The sequence below is a fragment of the Vigna angularis genome, chromosome 11 (assembly GCF_016808095.1).
Source record: "Vigna angularis cultivar LongXiaoDou No.4 chromosome 11, ASM1680809v1, whole genome shotgun sequence".
Lineage (NCBI taxonomy): Eukaryota > Viridiplantae > Streptophyta > Magnoliopsida > Fabales > Fabaceae > Vigna > Vigna angularis.
In genome coordinates, this window is record NC_068980.1 from 3,044,050 (window position 1) to 3,061,227 (window position 17,178).

The window sequence follows — 17,178 nt, forward strand, 5'->3', positions numbered from 1 at the left end:
AACAAAAGAGTATTTTGTAAAGAATTTAATAAATTGTTTTTATGGATCAATCTTTTTGTGTTAAATATTAAAATATATTTACTTACAATAAATTTTATTATGCATTTGATGTGTACTATAATATAATAATACTTAACTCTTGACATTAATAAATACATTTTATATATTAAGGAAATAAAATGTAAAAAATGTCAAATACATTTAATATTTCAAAATATATATTAATTTTTTAATCAATACATCTATTTCTTATATGATTTAAAATCAAATCATATATCTAACTTAAAAAGTATAATAACTAATTATTTTTTATGATTAAATTTGATTTCTATTTAGTAACTTTCTTAAAAAAAACTATCATTATTGATCCAACTTCTTTTATTTAAGGGAAGTTTTTTATACGAGGAAAGATTGACTTAAAGTAAAAGGACAAATTTTTAAACAAAAATAAACAAATTTCTAAATAAAATTTATTTAAAACATTATTCAATAAAGAAAAATGAGTTATTTTAGTATTTCTTAAAATACTTTATCATTATAATATCATTTCTTACAAATGTAAGAAAAATACTTTAAACAACACTTAACTCTCACAGATATTATCATCGTAGGATATATTTTAAGAAGAAAAAAACGGTAACATGATACACTTTTACATTTGACGTAAAAGTATAAATTTTTGTATTTTTTAGAAAAGAAGAGAGTAAAAAGTAAGTAAAAGTAACATGAATATAAAAAATTTAAATATGTCAAAGAATCATTTTTTTTTAAAACAATACAAAATTTTACTCTTTTATAGCTATTTTATCCTTATATTTGTAAAAATGTATCATGTTACCGTTATTTTAATGGATCATTATATTTTAACAAGATATTATGTGTTTGATTTGTATATTTGAAACGAATTAAGTTGTCACTTTTGTAAAAAAAATTGTCAAACTGCTATAAAAAAAATAGTGTTGTTTTACAACAAACACAATTTCATTGATTTACATATTAACTAATCACAAACTAACAAAAATTGTAAAAAGAAAGTTGTTAAAAAGATATTTTTCACTACTTTAACAGCTGGTTATCGGATGTTACAAACCTCGAATTTTGTATTGTTTTGTGTGGTCAACAACAGTGACCAGAGAATAGTAATTAAGGAAGTGGAACGTCCTTTCAAGTTTCATGTGGGGCCCATGGGCATGACTGTAATGACCATTCAAACCCTGCATCAGTCATGCATATAAGGTAAAATGGAGACAGGAGTTTGAGCACAGCAGAAGGAAAACAGAGAGACAACAATGGTGGGAAGTGAATGCTATTCGAACCCTCCCATTCTCAATGCTTCAAGTGGTGTAGGCTATGATACCAATATCGCTGGTGTTAACACCTATGTCACTGGTTCTCCTCTAGCCGTTCTTGCCATTGTTCTTGTTTCTGATATTTTTGGTATTCTTTCTTCCAGATATATCGACACCATTGTTACTCTTTGCTTCTGTACAGATAATTTTATTGAAGTTCCAAACGTTGAAATTTTTGTTCATTTATTGATTTTAAGTGACCAAACAGATTGAAAGAAAACCATCTAGCATAACTGGGTTCTGTTTCTTGTTATAGACTACTGAAACCAGTGACTTAGTTATTCTTCTGATTCATTCCTCGATTGGTTTACAAATAGAAAAGATATTTCTTGTGATGCATTGTGATGATTTTGAAAACACCAATATATATCAGTTTCCCAGACATTGTTAATTGCCTGTTTGGTGTATCTATTTGTTTGTTTCTACCGACAAGTATATTAATATTACCTTTAACCAATATCTTTAATTAACTTTACATGCTCAATTTGTCTTGTAGGATTTAAACCACCACTTTTAAGGTATGTTACTTTCAATGCCTGATTTACTCAGTTTATCTCTCTATTAGGCCATATGTACTGTCTTCCACTGCAAGCAAATACTATTTCTATGAAGGCCACAAGGCATAAAATGAATTGAATTCTTAAGATAGTTTAATAACAAATATTTTTTGGGTAAATGAATGAACACTATGGTTTGAGTAAATTAAATTACAAAAGATACTTTGAAGTATGTTTGAAGTGGTAAAATTATTTGAATTGTTTGTTATGTTGCATAGGAAAATTGCAGACAAAGTTGCAAACCATGGGTATTTTGTGGCGGTTCCTGACTTCTTTAATGGAGAACCCTACAATAGTGAGAATGTGAGCAGGCCCTTCGATGCTTGGTTTAAAGATCATGATCCGGTTAGTTCTTACTTAATGACAATTGCTTCTTTATCATTTATCATTGATTTAGCAAGAAAAAAAATGTTCTTTCTGTTCTTTATAAGTCAATGTTAGGTTCTTATATTGGAATTTTTAGATGTTTGGACTCTGTAAGCTAAAGGGTCGCCACCATTTTATGTGGTGTCTGATTTGCAAATCAAATATCATGTCTGTTTTGAGTTCAGATGAATAAAAATTGTGATTTTTCTGTAAACTGTAATACATTTTGTCTGATTGTCACATTACCTATTAAATGTGCAGGCAAAAGGTATTGAAACTGCAAAACCTATCATTGAAGCCTTGAAAAGGAAAGGTGCTTCTGCTGTGGGATTTGCTGGTTTCTGTTGGGGTGGTAAGTGGCTTTGTATTTTGCAATTTCAAGCCACCTTAAGTGTAAACTACAGAATGTAATGTGTGTTTTCTCTTTCTCTCAGCTAGGACTGTAACTGACCTTGGAAAAGCCAAACTTATTCAAGCTTCTGTGCTTTTACATCCATCATTTATCACTGTGGATGACGTCCGTGGTATAAATTCTCAATGAGATGACAAAAACTTCAACTTTTTGTGAATTTGACAGTATAGTGGTTGTGTTTTCTTGTAAATCTCTTTTTGATGCTGTCTTTCATTTACCATTTGTTTATGGTTGAATAAAGATACAAATCTCAAAAGCAGTGATTGGATGTTAGTTGTGAAAGAGTTAGTTTGATCTTTTTCAGGTGTTGAAGTTCCAATTGCTATACTTGGAGCTGAGCATGACTCAATCGCTCCTCCAAAGCTCATAAATCAATTTAAACAAGTCTTAGATGCTAAACCTGAGGTACGATGAAACTTATTTTCCTTTTGTAGTAGTTATGTTCTGTCATTTTAGGTTTTTTATTTTTTAAAAAAATAAACATGTCATATGTCTTTAGACTTTGCTGCATGAACATGAATTTCATAGGATAAGAGGTGGGGACAATCAGAACTGAGAATTAATTAACACTTTTGAGTTGTCCAATATTTGTCAAAATAAAGAAATGGTTTATTTTGCTTTGTGCAGATTGATAGTTATGTGAAGATATTTGCTAACGTCTCACATGGATGGACGGTGAGATACGATCCTAATGACCCAAAAGCTGTGGAGGCTGCAGGGGAGGCTCATACAATCATGATAAACTGGTTTGATAAACATCTTAAGAAGTGAGAAATATGTTGTCATGTGATGTTTGATTTGTATCCTTTTGTCTGCTTCAAGAATGGAGAAGAGGAGCTACTGCGTTGTGTTTATCAAACAAATAAATTGTATCAGGACAAATGTTATGTGACAAATTAACCATAAAAATGACAGAAGCCAATTTTCAAATGCTTTCTTTAAAGTTTATTTCCAAATTTATTAAGGGTGGTATTTGTTTTTTCAGATCTAACTAGTATGTCTCTTATTTTTATTTTTTAAATTAATAAAAGTAACAAATATTATTTTATATATTTATAAATAAAAAAAAGTAGATAATAGTGGTTATTAATACTTAAGAGTTTAAATGTAAAGAATAATGCATACTTTTTAAAACAATATTTTTATACATGAAATATTTTGGTTATATATTCGTAAGGATATTGAATAAACTGCGTTTTCAATAATATATTTTATTTTTTTTATCAAAATGATGTCATTAAATTTTGATAAATATATATATAAAATTATTAGTTTGAGAAAATATTTAAGTATGCATAAATATTATGTAAATATTTAATATTTTAGAAACTATTTGAAGATATAATTAAAAAAAATAAAAAAGATATCTGTGTGTGTGTGTTTGAATGAATTATAAATAATTTGATATTGTGCTTTTTTAATTTATTATTGCTTTATGCAAACTTTTTGTATAAATGATTTTTTTTTCTTAAACCCTTTAGTGTACTGGTGTATGAGTTTTGATATGTATATTTATTACTTTGTGCATTGTGATTTTTGTGTTTTATACTATTTGTGGTTAAATCTAACAATAATTTTATTATGTATAATTTGTATATTTTGCAAATTATTTAATATTTGATTTTAGTTCAATAAAGTTATATTATATACTAAATCAATTTAATATGATATTTTTGTTAAATTAATGTTGATATTGTTTAAGAGATGATTATGTATCATTATAATAAAATGTATAGTTATTAATTTGGTTTCTATATTTTTTTTACTCAATTGAGTTTCTATGTATATTGTTTAAAAAGAGACACTTTCGTGAAACAAACGTTAACCTCGTTAATAGATGATCAAGTGTGAATTCAAAAAATTTTCTCCATCTATCCCACCAAAACTATCTTCTTCAAATCCAATATCAGCTTTTAGATTCAAAATCTCCAAAATTTTTGTTTTTGTCGATTGCATCATCGAAGATAAACACTTAAATCCAATTGTTGTTTTTGGATTCATTTTGAGAATATGAGAATGAACGACGTCGTTGACGAAAAATATATCATGTTATTTACATATAAAAAATATAAAAACTTAATTGAACCAAAAAAAAAAATATAGAAATCAAATTACAAGTTAAACATGTATTTACTTTAACATCAATTTAACGAAACAAATAACATTGAATCAATTTAACATCAGACTTAATTAAACTAAAAATATATATTTAGACTAAAATAAATCTTAGAGTTTTCAAAATATGATAACATCTATTACCATTTCTCTATTATAGTTAATATGTGGATTACAATCTATATTTATGTGAAAAAGAGAGAAATATTTTCTAAAGAAAATAATAAATTGTTTTTATGGATCAATCTTTTGTGTTAAATATTAAAATATATTTATTTACAATAAATTTTATTATGCATTTGATGTGTACTATAATATAATGATACTTAATTAAATTTTTGACATTAATAAATACATTTTATATATTAAGAATATAAAATGTAAAAAATATCATACATTTAATATTTCAAAATATATATTAATTTTTTAATTAATACATCTATTTCTTATATGATTTAAAATCATATATCGAACTTTAACTAGTTATTTTTTTATGATGTAATTTGATTTCTATTTAATAATTTTCTTAAAGAATAAGAAAAATATTGTAGTAAATTGGTGCAATGAAGAGTAAATGAGAGAAAAATTTAAATAATAATCAGCTGTCACGATATTAAATGGAAGTAATATTTCTTTTATAGTTTATTTTCTTAATTATATAATAGATTAAAATAAATAAAGTTAAAACTTTAATCATTTAATTGAATGGTGGATTCAGATTATCTTAAACTTTACTTCGCCTGTTCTATTTTAAACTGCACTACAACCTTCTACATCATGTGTTCCGATAAAAAAAAATTGCCTAAAAGTTTAGAGAAATTTTAGAAGTTATTCAAAGTTTAAAAAATTATATATTTTTAAAAATAAACATTTTTTTAAATAAATAAAAAATTCATTATCTATTTAAATTTAATTTCCTCACTTATAAAATATGTCCTTTAATTAATAAATTTTTCTTATCTAGATAAATAAGAAAAACTTACATCTTACATAATTGCAGGATTATGGAAAGTAATTCCGATGGTATATCCATGGCACAGTCAAACTTCTTAAGTCTTGTGAAATGATGGTGGTCTTTTTGCGCTTAATTGTTCTAATCCCAAGCAAGTAATTATATTATTGGTTTAAATAATTTTTCTCCTCTCGTTGTAATATGCAGATTTTGCTTATAATTCTTAATTAAAAAATTATCTGGTCTCCTATATTTTTTCATTTTTATTGTTCATTAAGATTCTTTAAGTCACAAATTGTAATTAAATTAGACTTCAATTATTGAGTAGAATTTTTATTTTTATTTTAAGGGTAGCAAAACACGACACTTCAATTATAAGTTGAAAATTTTAATTCATTAAGTAATCTTGACTCCTCTCCCATAGGTAAGTGGATACATTGGTCAATAACTTTTGATGTATACACTAGTGCAGAAATCTTTAGACGTCTGTTATTTTGGGCTTTTTACGTTCGATCCCTATCCGACGTCTATATGGGTGACGTTGATGGGACGTCTGATTGTACAAGTCGGACGTCTATATAGAAGTTTGACTGGATAGGTCGGACATCTAAGACCCTGGAACGTGTTTGGCCTTTATAATTCATTGGACGTCTCTGTATAAATTGATAGACGTCTGATGTGGCATTAACAGACGTCTAGTGGGTATTTTTTTTAAAATTGATTTATTTTTGCAATAAAACCACACCTAAAAAGCAGAAAATTTATCACAACATTATAGTATAATATATAAACTCGTTTCGAGTTAACAAAGTACTAAAAACAATCCAAAACCTAAACTATCAAAAGTTAAAGTTAAACTAAATGTAAATATGTTCAACAACAATAATAAATCTTCCTATCTAAGTCCATCTTTGCAGAAGATAAGTTGTCCACTCCTGTCTTATCTTCTTAATTGCATCTTCTAGTATAGCAGATGTACTCTTGAAGCGCTGCAAAATGAAGAAAGATGCATTATGTACCTAAAACAACAAAGTTAAGTTGTTAGAAACTAAGAATCTAAATAAGTTAAGCATCATTACCTCATTCCAGTCATTTGTAATGATAGCTCGAATGATGGTCTTAATCCAAGACATAACATAGTAGCCACACGTTGGACAATACTTTAGCGAAGCAAACTCCTTTATGTACAAAACACAATCATTAAGACAAGCATGTATCTTTTGATATTCGAGTCTCATTGGACATAAAATTTTCTTGGCCTTGTAATGACGAATAGGTAGAGTATTATTTTTCGGAAGCATCTCCTTCAACAACTCCAACAACTATGTGAAACTTTTATCAGTCCATCCATTTCTTGCTTTTACACTAAACAATTTTAAAGTTGCAGACAGACGTGTAAAGTTGGGCATCCTGGAAACAACGGTTGCTCTGAATCATGTTTAAGAGAATCATACAAATTAGCTCTTCCAAAATTATCTTCACCAATATCACATATCATGTCCTCTAAATGACCAGTCAACCATTCTTCCACATAATTCGTTCCTCGTGATGTGGTAGGCTGGTCCAGTACTTCTCTAGGCCAAGTCCAAACGATATAAGTTCTCATTATGCCGAACATGAATAGATGGTCACGCATATTGTCTAAGTCTTGGAGTGTTTGATTAAGACAACGAACACAAGGACAAAAATATGTCCCGTTCACAGACTTAGCATTTTGTTCAACATATTGCAAGAACTCTGAAACACCCTTCTCATATTCTTCATTGATACGACGTTCATTCATCCAGCTTCGATCCATACTATGTTCGTAATATACTTCATTAGTTTCAGTTTTTTAACTCTCACAAGGTTAGGCCCTACCCATTTAGAAAATTTATTTTTCATAATTTGCTAAGACACATGCAAAGAAGTCTATATCATAAATTTGATAAGATTTCGACAGCATTTCGCATTGGTCTTCGATATCCATGAAATGAGAGTAGTAAAGGATGACCACAATCAAATATGCATCCGGAGAACAATACAAATACCGAACCAAAATTTTATCAATCTTATCCATAAACTCCAACGTACATGTAGCAAATTATGAAACATAATTTTTCCAAACTGTCCAATCGGACAATTCAAAATTTAATACAAACGATTAAAAGATTAATCGTTTGTGTTAAATTTCAAACGGGAACTAAGTTTCACTCAATTAGATACTAATAATCTAACATACCAATCATAACAACACAACAAAACTTTATCACATGCATATTCAAAAGTCAATAACATGCATACACAAAAGGCAATAACATGCATACACAAAAGTCAATAACATGTATATATCCAAAATCCAACAACATGCAAATTCAAAAGCCAACAACATGCAAATTCGAAAGTTAATAACATGCATATTCAAAAGTTAATAACATGCATATCCAAATGCCAAAAACAGGCATACCGAAAAGCCAATAACATACATAAACAAAAACTTTTAAACAAGAATGCTAACCGTCTTAACCGATTACAAACGCAGTGGAGGAATTGGAGGAGTGGAAAACACAAAAAAAACGCTGCCCAAGAACGCAAGAAATCGCCGCCCAAGGGAACGAGCAAAACTGCACCAAAACACAGCGAAAACTCATTTTAATCGGTTCAAATGGAAGATAATTCATCAAAGACTAATTTAATCAGAGTAAAAGTAAGTTTAAACGGTTCAAAAGAGAAAAAACGAACCTGAAAATGCAAAGCCGCGAGAGAAAAAACGAGGAGGAAGATGATGAATATGCGCGTAACTGTCCCGAGTTCGCGCAAAGTGTAATAAAACAGCCTTAGACGTCCAACATAGGGGCCTAGACGTCTATGTGTATTTAAAAATTAAATTTGGCGGAGACTATCCACGTTCAATATATGAGATCCAAACGTCTATAGAGACATCATACGTCCGACATAGTACATTAAAATAAAAATAAATAGAACTATGTATAATCTTTTGGATTGTGACCTTATATTTTAATTATATAATCGTATCAAGTTTTACGATATCAATGTAATAAAAGAATATGTGAATTTTTATTAACTTATTTTTGTTAACAAGTTATTTGTTAGCTTTTTTTTCTAGAAATACATAGAGTTTATATACAAGATTAAAATATTATTTTCAGTAAAAAAAAATTAAAGATTGTCTATTGTTATTTAATGCCTGATTTCCAATTTATATTGAATTTCAAACATATATTCTTTTAAGTATGAGGTTTTTCAACATTAAACACACATATCAAGCACAAGTATTTTAACGTACGAAATATGATATAATAAACTTTTAAATTTTAAAATTCTTTAAGTATTTTTTATATATTTATCAAAGTCAATCACTAAAATAAATTATCAACTTGATACTGTGACGTTATTTTGATGATAGTACAGGAGAAATTTGAAATTAATAAAGCCATATAAAATAATATAAGTCACTTTTAATTCAAAATCACAATAAAATTATTCTATTTATATGTTATCGAAAATATAATTAAAAAATATGTTAATATATAAATAGAAAGATTCACGTTGATTAAAAATAAAATTAATTTTCAGGAAATGAGTAAATACATGTCTTATTGTACTTGATTATAAAGTGGAGTTATACTTAAAATTTATTTTTTAATATAACTTATAATTAACATGATTATATTATGACGACAAATTTCGTATTTTAGTGATGTTACTCGTCCCTCGAGTTAAAATGTTACATGTAACATATACTCCAATGTTAAATTAAGATGTCAAATCAAGAAAGATTAGTGTATTTAAATATTTATTAAATGTAATCACTTACTTTCTTTTTTTTACCTATAGATTTAGATTCGAAATTGATTTTTTTTAGTAACGATCTAATTAGGATCTAAATAATGATTTATCTTTTAAGTTACTAAAAATTAAAAGTTTCACAAAATTAGAAGTAATCTTTCCGTGGTCCGACTCTTAAGTCGTGTTTCCTAACCATGTGGTCACAAAGATAGTTTGTGTGGGAGATAAATCGTTCGGTCCGTGATATAATAGGATAGTGATACGGCACATGAATTTAAATACCACTTCTTAATCTAATATAGTATAAATTGATGTTAGTTGATATAGAAATTTGAAGAACACTTAAATAAATTCAAAGTAGAACACTGGTTGAAGGGCAAAGCAGACACATGGCAAGAGTAATAAAGAAATAGAAACTGTGGTGTTTTTCTTGTTTGTGTTTATCTCACGAAACGGCGAAAACGACAGGAGAAAGAGAATCATGTTTGAAAATTATATACGCGGTTTTGAAAATCCGGCCATGCCTGCAGTGCAGTCTATATATTTGCGCATTAAATAGAATCATCACTTCATTCTTCTTCTGACATGGCATACAATGCGTTTTTTCTGACGGTTGTTGCTATTGTTAGAACATTAGCATCAGTTACTCTTGCTGAACCTGTTCCTGTTGCACCTATCCTCGATGTTTCTTTCCTCAACCGAAGCACTTTTCCACCAGGATTCCTTTTTGGGACAGCTTCTGCCGCTTACCAGGTACATTACATCTCATGTCAAAATCTCCTACACAATGCACAGTTTAAGGTTTGATATTTCTCACAATATGTTTGGAGAGTTCGTGTTTTCACGACCTTGTATATTATTGGGATCTTAGGTTTGTAACTTTTACGTTTTTTTGTTGAGTGAATGCATACAAACCGATTTTATGGGTTGAATTAAGCTTAAAATACACTTCTAACATGATATCAAAATTATGACTAGAAATTAAAATTTATCCTAACGATATTTATTGTTTGTTAAGCATATTTGTTCCATCCATGAGGACCAATTAATATTTTATAAGTGGGAGTAAACATCACCCAATCATTATATTAATAATTAAAAGAAAAAAAAACCCATAAAATATGAGGTATTTTCCTGTTCTTATAAAAACGTTTCACCTATTTAGTTTTTAATATTTTAATCAAATTCAACAATTTATTAATAATTTTGTTGTTTTGGAATACATGAATATAGTATGAAGGTGCGGCGAAGGAAGGGGGCAAAGGGCCGAGTGTATGGGATACTTTCACCCATAAACATCCAGGTATTTCTTTTTTTCTTTGTTTATTTTTCTAGTAAGACTGATTTTTTTTTCCTAGTTTAAGTTATTTATTTTCTCTCTCTCTCTCTCTTTATATTGTGAATTTAATAATTATTTAAATGAAAATTTATTTTCAATATAAATGAAATATTTATAATCTATAATTTTTTATTATTTACAAGAAAATCATTAAATAGTAATTAATTAAAAAATAATAATTAATTCTAATTTAAATATCATTTTATAAACTAAAAATTATTTATATATAAAATCGTATCTGTTATAAATACAAAATTATATTCAGTCTATTATTAAAATCTAAATTTGTCTATAATGTTTTTATTTTAACATTAATAATAAATATAATTAAAAAGAGACAATAGAATTGTTTCAATTCTTATAAAAAAGAAAAGGAATTAAAAACTAAGTTACCTATCAAAATTTTAACTATTGAGTTAGTATTTAGTTTTCAACTTAAATTTAGAAACTTTAGAATCAAACATTAAGTGTTAACGTTAAAACTTTATGTGTTACTTACTCACATCTTCTGTCGTAATAAATAACTTATATAATAATTAAAATTATATAAATAAATATATTTAAATAGATTATATATATATATATATATATATATATATATATATATATATATATATATATATATATATATATATATATATATATATATATATATATATATATATAGTATTAATAGATAGAAACTAAAAAGTGTGTTGTCTTTATAGAATAGGTTGAAAGTTATGTTTCCTTGTGAACCATCATCCTACAATCCAATTGGATATTTTTCAATTAGGTTAGTTTTATATTTTATTAAGTATCCTAATTAGAAAAGAGTTAAAAAAAATTAAACCCGGTAAATTTAAACTAACCCAACTATAGAAAATATATAATAAAAGTATTATGATTTATAATGATTAAAAACAATTGCAAGGAAACCAAAAATTTGATTCTGATTTTTTTTTTTTGTATTTTTCAAATAATTTTGTAATTAAAATATGATTCATAATAATTGTAGTTAGTATATAAAAAATAAAGTAATATTTGTTTCGTTATTTCTTTAAACCCACTATATATATATTTTAAACATCATGGAATTAACTGAATAATAAATGTTCAATCTCTGCAGAACTGATACAAGGTAGAAGTAATGGAGATGTTGCCGATGATCAATATCACCTGTATAAGGTAAAATTCAAATTTCAAACAATCTAAAAGGTCAAACATATGACATTGTGATAAAACTATTCAATGGAATAAAATATTATAATATAGTTTCTAAATTACATTTTTTTTATATATTTAATTACTTTTACGATTTTTTAAACTTGTTAGGAAGACGTTGGAATCATGAAATACATGAACTTGGATGCATACAGATTCTCTATTTCTTGGCCAAGAATTCTTCCAAGTAAGTTAAACATCGATGGTTATTTCATTATTATCCCTTAATTATTTTTAACCATTTTAAATCTTCTCATAAATATTCATAGAAGGAAAGCTTAGTGGAGGAATAAACCAAGAAGGAGTCAAATATTACAACAACCTCATCAACGAACTGTTAGCTAATGGTAAAAAATCCATATCTATTGTGTTTTCTTGTAATATTTTTTTAATCAAAGTTTGTATTTTAATATTTCTTCAAGTAAGTGAACAGTCACAATCACATGTAATTAATTAATATTAATATGTGTAAATAATTAATTAATATTACAGGTATTGAACCATTTGTCACCCTCTTCCATTGGGATCTTCCCCAGACTTTAGAAGATGAGTATGGTGGCTTCCTAAGTCCTCGCATTATGTAAGTGATACAAAATTTATTTTTTAATCGAATTATTGCTATTATATATATATATATATATATATATATATATATATATATATATATATATATATATATATATATATATATATATATATATATATATGTGTGTGTGTGTGTGTGTGTGTGTGTGTGTGTGTATGTGGATTTTCTTATAGAATAAATTTTTCCATCTGTTCTATACTATTTTGCTTTTAAAGACAATGCTATTTTAAAAATACAAAATAAGATCATGAAAATTTTGATATCAAATGTTCTTATATAATTAACTTATAGTTCAATAGATGTAATTTTTTCTTTAACTCTTTTTACACTATTTCTCAATACAAACATGTTATACATGGTATCAGAAACGACTTTCAAGATTACGCAGAAGTTTGCTTCAAAGAGTTTGGAGACAGAGTGAAGTATTGGATTACTTTAAACGAGCCATGGACTTATACTACATTTGGCTATGCAACTGGAGTGATGCCACCAAATCGATGTTCTAAATGGTTAGATCCAAAATGTGTTCATGGTGATTCTGGGAAAGAACCTTATTTAGTTTCACATCACCTTCTTCTTGCTCATGCAGCCACTGTCCAAGTTTACAGAATAAAGTATCAGGTTCATCACAACTTCACAATAGCTCTTAGCTTTATTTTTAAGATTTTAAAGGTTCAACTGGAAAAATAAACATATCATTATATTTTATTCATCTCTACTAACACAAAACCCTTTACACAGGTGTATCAAAATGGAGTCATAGGCATAACTCTTGTGTCTAATTGGTTTGAACCATTGTCGGATAACAAATTAGATAAAAGTGCTTCTGAGCGAGCTCTAGATTTCATGTTGGGATGGTGGGTACATGATTTCATATCAAAGTTTTTAAGGTTAATTTATATACGAAGATTAAATATGTTTTTCTTAGGTTTGTGGAACCATTAACATCAGGAAAATATCCAAAAAGCATGCGTTCTCTTGTTGGTAATCGATTACCAGAATTCTCCCAACAACAAATGAAACTCGTGAATGGTTCATTTGATTTTATTGGATTAAACTATTACACCTCTAATTATGCTACCCATGCACCTCAGCTAGGCACTGTCAAACCTAATTATAATACAGATGCCAATACCAATCTTACAAGTAAGATTCTTTTATCTATTATTTCTCTACAATTACAGACTTGTGTGTGTTTTGATTTTGATAATATATTTGTTCTTTGGGAGTAGCTGAACGCAATGGGATTCCAATAGGTCCAACGGTATGTGTAATGACCATGTCAAATTACTTAGCTACATTTGATTAACTTATTTTATTATTATATATTTAACTTTTGTTTATTGTGTTTGTAGGCTGCTTCTAGCTGGTTGTATGTATATCCGCGAGGCATTAGAGAATTATTGTTGTACATTAAACAAAAGTACAACAATCCATTAATTTACATAACTGAAAATGGTAATTCCATTAAAAATATATTTAAATTTTTATGTTAAGATTAACTTTGAATGAATGAAAATTTTCATTATTAGAAGTCTCTTACCAAATATAAATAACACCAATTTACAGTGTTGATATAAACATTATATTACTTTATAAACTAATTTTATATAATTAAGATTTTAACATTTATATTGGAAGAAAATTAATATATTTGTAAAAATGACATTTTATGACAGATAAAATGAATTTTCTATGATAGATGTTTTAATGTTATAGTTCTGATAATCATAATAGGTTTGGGATTTATATGACGTAACAAAAAATATATATCATAGTAAGTTCTTACTATGACCTATTTTGGTTTATTTGTTACAGAGATACAGTGTATTATGATCTATTTTCAGTTATTTGTTATAGTATACTTTTGTTTGACTAATAAATTTATTAATTCAAGTTTTTAGGTTATAAGTGATATTAATTTAATTCATTTTAATTTTTTTATATGAATTATTTATACTAAAATTTTAGTACTTTTCTTTAAAGAAGCTAATGTAAAATAAATTTATACACTAAATATCAATAATTGTAAGTAATAATTAACTTGTTGGTTTACCTGCATTTTTTTATCTTCTAATAACATGTAATACTATTTATATGTAGGTGTTGATGAGTTCAATGATCCAACGCTATCATTGGAAGAGTCTCTTCTAGATACGTTGAGGATAGACTATCATTATCGTCATCTATTTTATCTTCATTCAGCAATTAGGTAATTGATTTTTCTTCGTTTCTTTTAATATTTGAAAAATATTTAATTTATAATCTTATTTTATTTTGTTGGCATTACAAGGGATGGCGTAAATATAAAAGGATATTTTGCATGGTCATTGCTTGACAACTTTGAATGGAACAATGGTTATACAGTGAGATTCGGAATCAACTTTGTGGATTACAAGAATGGCTTGAAGCGATATCAAAAACTCTCTGCAAAATGGTTTAGAAATTTTCTAAAAAAATACTGAATTTAAGTGCCTTACCTTTTCCAGTGTAATGAAGCACATTAAATAATTGAAGTACAAATTATTATATTTTTGTACTTTTCCAAATCAACTATTGAAACTCCAATTATTTTGGTAGTTATATTTGTTCATATCGACGAAGATAGAAAGGATGAAAAAAAAAAGGAAAAGAGAGAAGAGAGAGGTTAAAAAATGAAGGTTTTTAAACACTAAATATTTAAGGGTTAAATATATTTTTCGTCCCTTAAGTATCACACGTTTTAGGATTTAGTCCCTACTCAGAACTTTGATGGTTTTAGTCTTTAAACTTTTGAAACTCTGAGTTTTAGTCCTTCAAACTGAACGGTGTTAAGTTTTAGGGGAGGTGGCAAACGGCGTTGCCACGTGAAAAACCAACTGCCTTCTTCTCTTTCTGCCACGTTGGTTGATTAACTTTGCAAATGAGATTAAGTATGTTAAGTGATTGGCACGTGCTTGATTGAAATCAAATTAACAATTAGGGTTCTTAATTGGGTAATTAGGGTTCTTAATTGGGGAAAAGTTAATTTTTTCAATTGGGAAAAACTATAATTGTTAATTCTCCATAATCCCAATTCCTATTGCAACCCCAAGAACGTTGGAGTATGAGTTGTGTGTAATGAATAGGTACTTTCAAGACGCACTGACACAACCTCCTCCTTCTCTTGAAGAGCTTCGGCTTCTTCTGGGGTCAATTCCACTGCAAATCCATCCATCACGTTGCGGTATAAGAAAATAATGCACCGCAGGTTCTGATCAGATTCCAAACTGGATGGAAGGAGTGAACGGTACCAACCAAGCAAGTCCTTAGACCGAAGAGAATCACCACCCTCATCAGACCTTTCAACGCGAACAATGTAAGTTAGCAAGCTGTTTTGAACATTGATTTCTTTAGTTGGAAGATAATGTTCCTCTATTGCTTTGGCGAATTCTGAATTTTGGTGTGCTAAAGTTGTTAGACATACACTAATCAGCGCGAAAATAAGAGCAAGAACATCAACACGGGGAAGAAGAAGTGGCAGTGGAGGATTCTCCATAATCCCAGTCCCTGTTGCAACCCCAAGAACCCTAATTGCCCAATTAACTTTTCCCCAATTAAGAACCCTAATTCCCCAATTAAAAACTTTAATTGTTAATTTGATTTCAATCAAGCACGTGCCAATCACTTAACATACTTAATCTCATTTGCATACTTAAGGCAGTTGGTTTTTCACGTGGCAACGCCGTTTGCCACCTTCCCTAAAACTTAACACCGTTCAATTTGAAGGACTAAAACTCAAAGTTTCAAAAGTTTAAGGACTAAAAACCATCAAAGTTTTGAGTAGAGACTCCTAAAACGTGTGTTACTTAAGAGACGAAAAACATATTTAACCCAATATTTAATACTAAGACTATGAATTTTCTTTTATTCTTACTACTTAAATCTCATTCTCTACTTTATATGAGTATAAAAGTTTAATAGCAAACTCAATACAATTATACCTTATTGAATAGGACATTTTTTCTTATGAATGATAATATTAATAAAATTCTTAAATCATAATTTATCTATATCACATGATTTAATAGGATTTTGATATTCAAACCTAAATTATATTTATTCTCACATACACCTCACTTGAATAATTTTCATACCATTCATTTTTATTAAACCATAAAAAATCATTATAGAAAATTTCATATTAATCAAATTGCAATCAATATTAATCATTTAAATCATCCTTCAAAATTAGACATAAATAAAGTTTTAAATATAAATCTCATTAGTCATATTGGAGAATTATATTTTAAGAATGTTCAAGAATGTTCTATAAATTTTCAGATTGATTTTAATCAAACTTATATTATAATTTTATAAAAACAACTTAGAAATTGGCTATAGATAACTCTCTAAAGTTATCTTTAATTTTTTACAATGTTTTTTTACAATTTACTTATAAAATTACTTTATATTATAAAGTTAAATATAGTTAACATAAAATAGAGATGTTAGGAAAGTTAACAACACATTTTTTATTACTCTCATTCAA

At 27.5% G+C, this 17,178-nt stretch overlaps 2 protein-coding genes across 2 annotated transcripts; both read left to right on the forward strand.

The window, feature by feature from the left end:
• The first annotated feature begins 1,255 nt into the window (after positions 1-1,255).
• On the forward strand, positions 1,256-3,668 carry LOC108333872 (endo-1,3;1,4-beta-D-glucanase). The gene is made up of 7 exons (XM_017569346.2): positions 1,256-1,437; positions 1,846-1,867; positions 2,125-2,251; positions 2,534-2,624; positions 2,707-2,796; positions 2,989-3,089; positions 3,312-3,668. Exons 1-7 carry the CDS (start codon positions 1,290-1,292, stop codon positions 3,453-3,455), a joined length of 723 nt encoding a protein of 240 aa, XP_017424835.1. The 5' UTR covers positions 1,256-1,289; the 3' UTR covers positions 3,456-3,668.
• A 6,434-nt stretch (positions 3,669-10,102) lies between these two features.
• Positions 10,103-15,247, forward strand: LOC108333875 (beta-glucosidase 13). The gene is made up of 13 exons (XM_052871092.1): positions 10,103-10,293; positions 10,774-10,843; positions 11,988-12,046; positions 12,194-12,269; positions 12,352-12,429; positions 12,575-12,662; positions 13,034-13,289; positions 13,410-13,525; positions 13,597-13,814; positions 13,901-13,932; positions 14,024-14,126; positions 14,772-14,880; positions 14,962-15,247. The coding sequence occupies exons 1-13, from the start codon at positions 10,126-10,128 to the stop codon at positions 15,131-15,133; spliced, it is 1,545 nt and encodes a 514-aa protein (XP_052727052.1). The 5' UTR covers positions 10,103-10,125; the 3' UTR covers positions 15,134-15,247.
• The last annotated feature ends 1,931 nt before the right edge of the window (positions 15,248-17,178 follow it).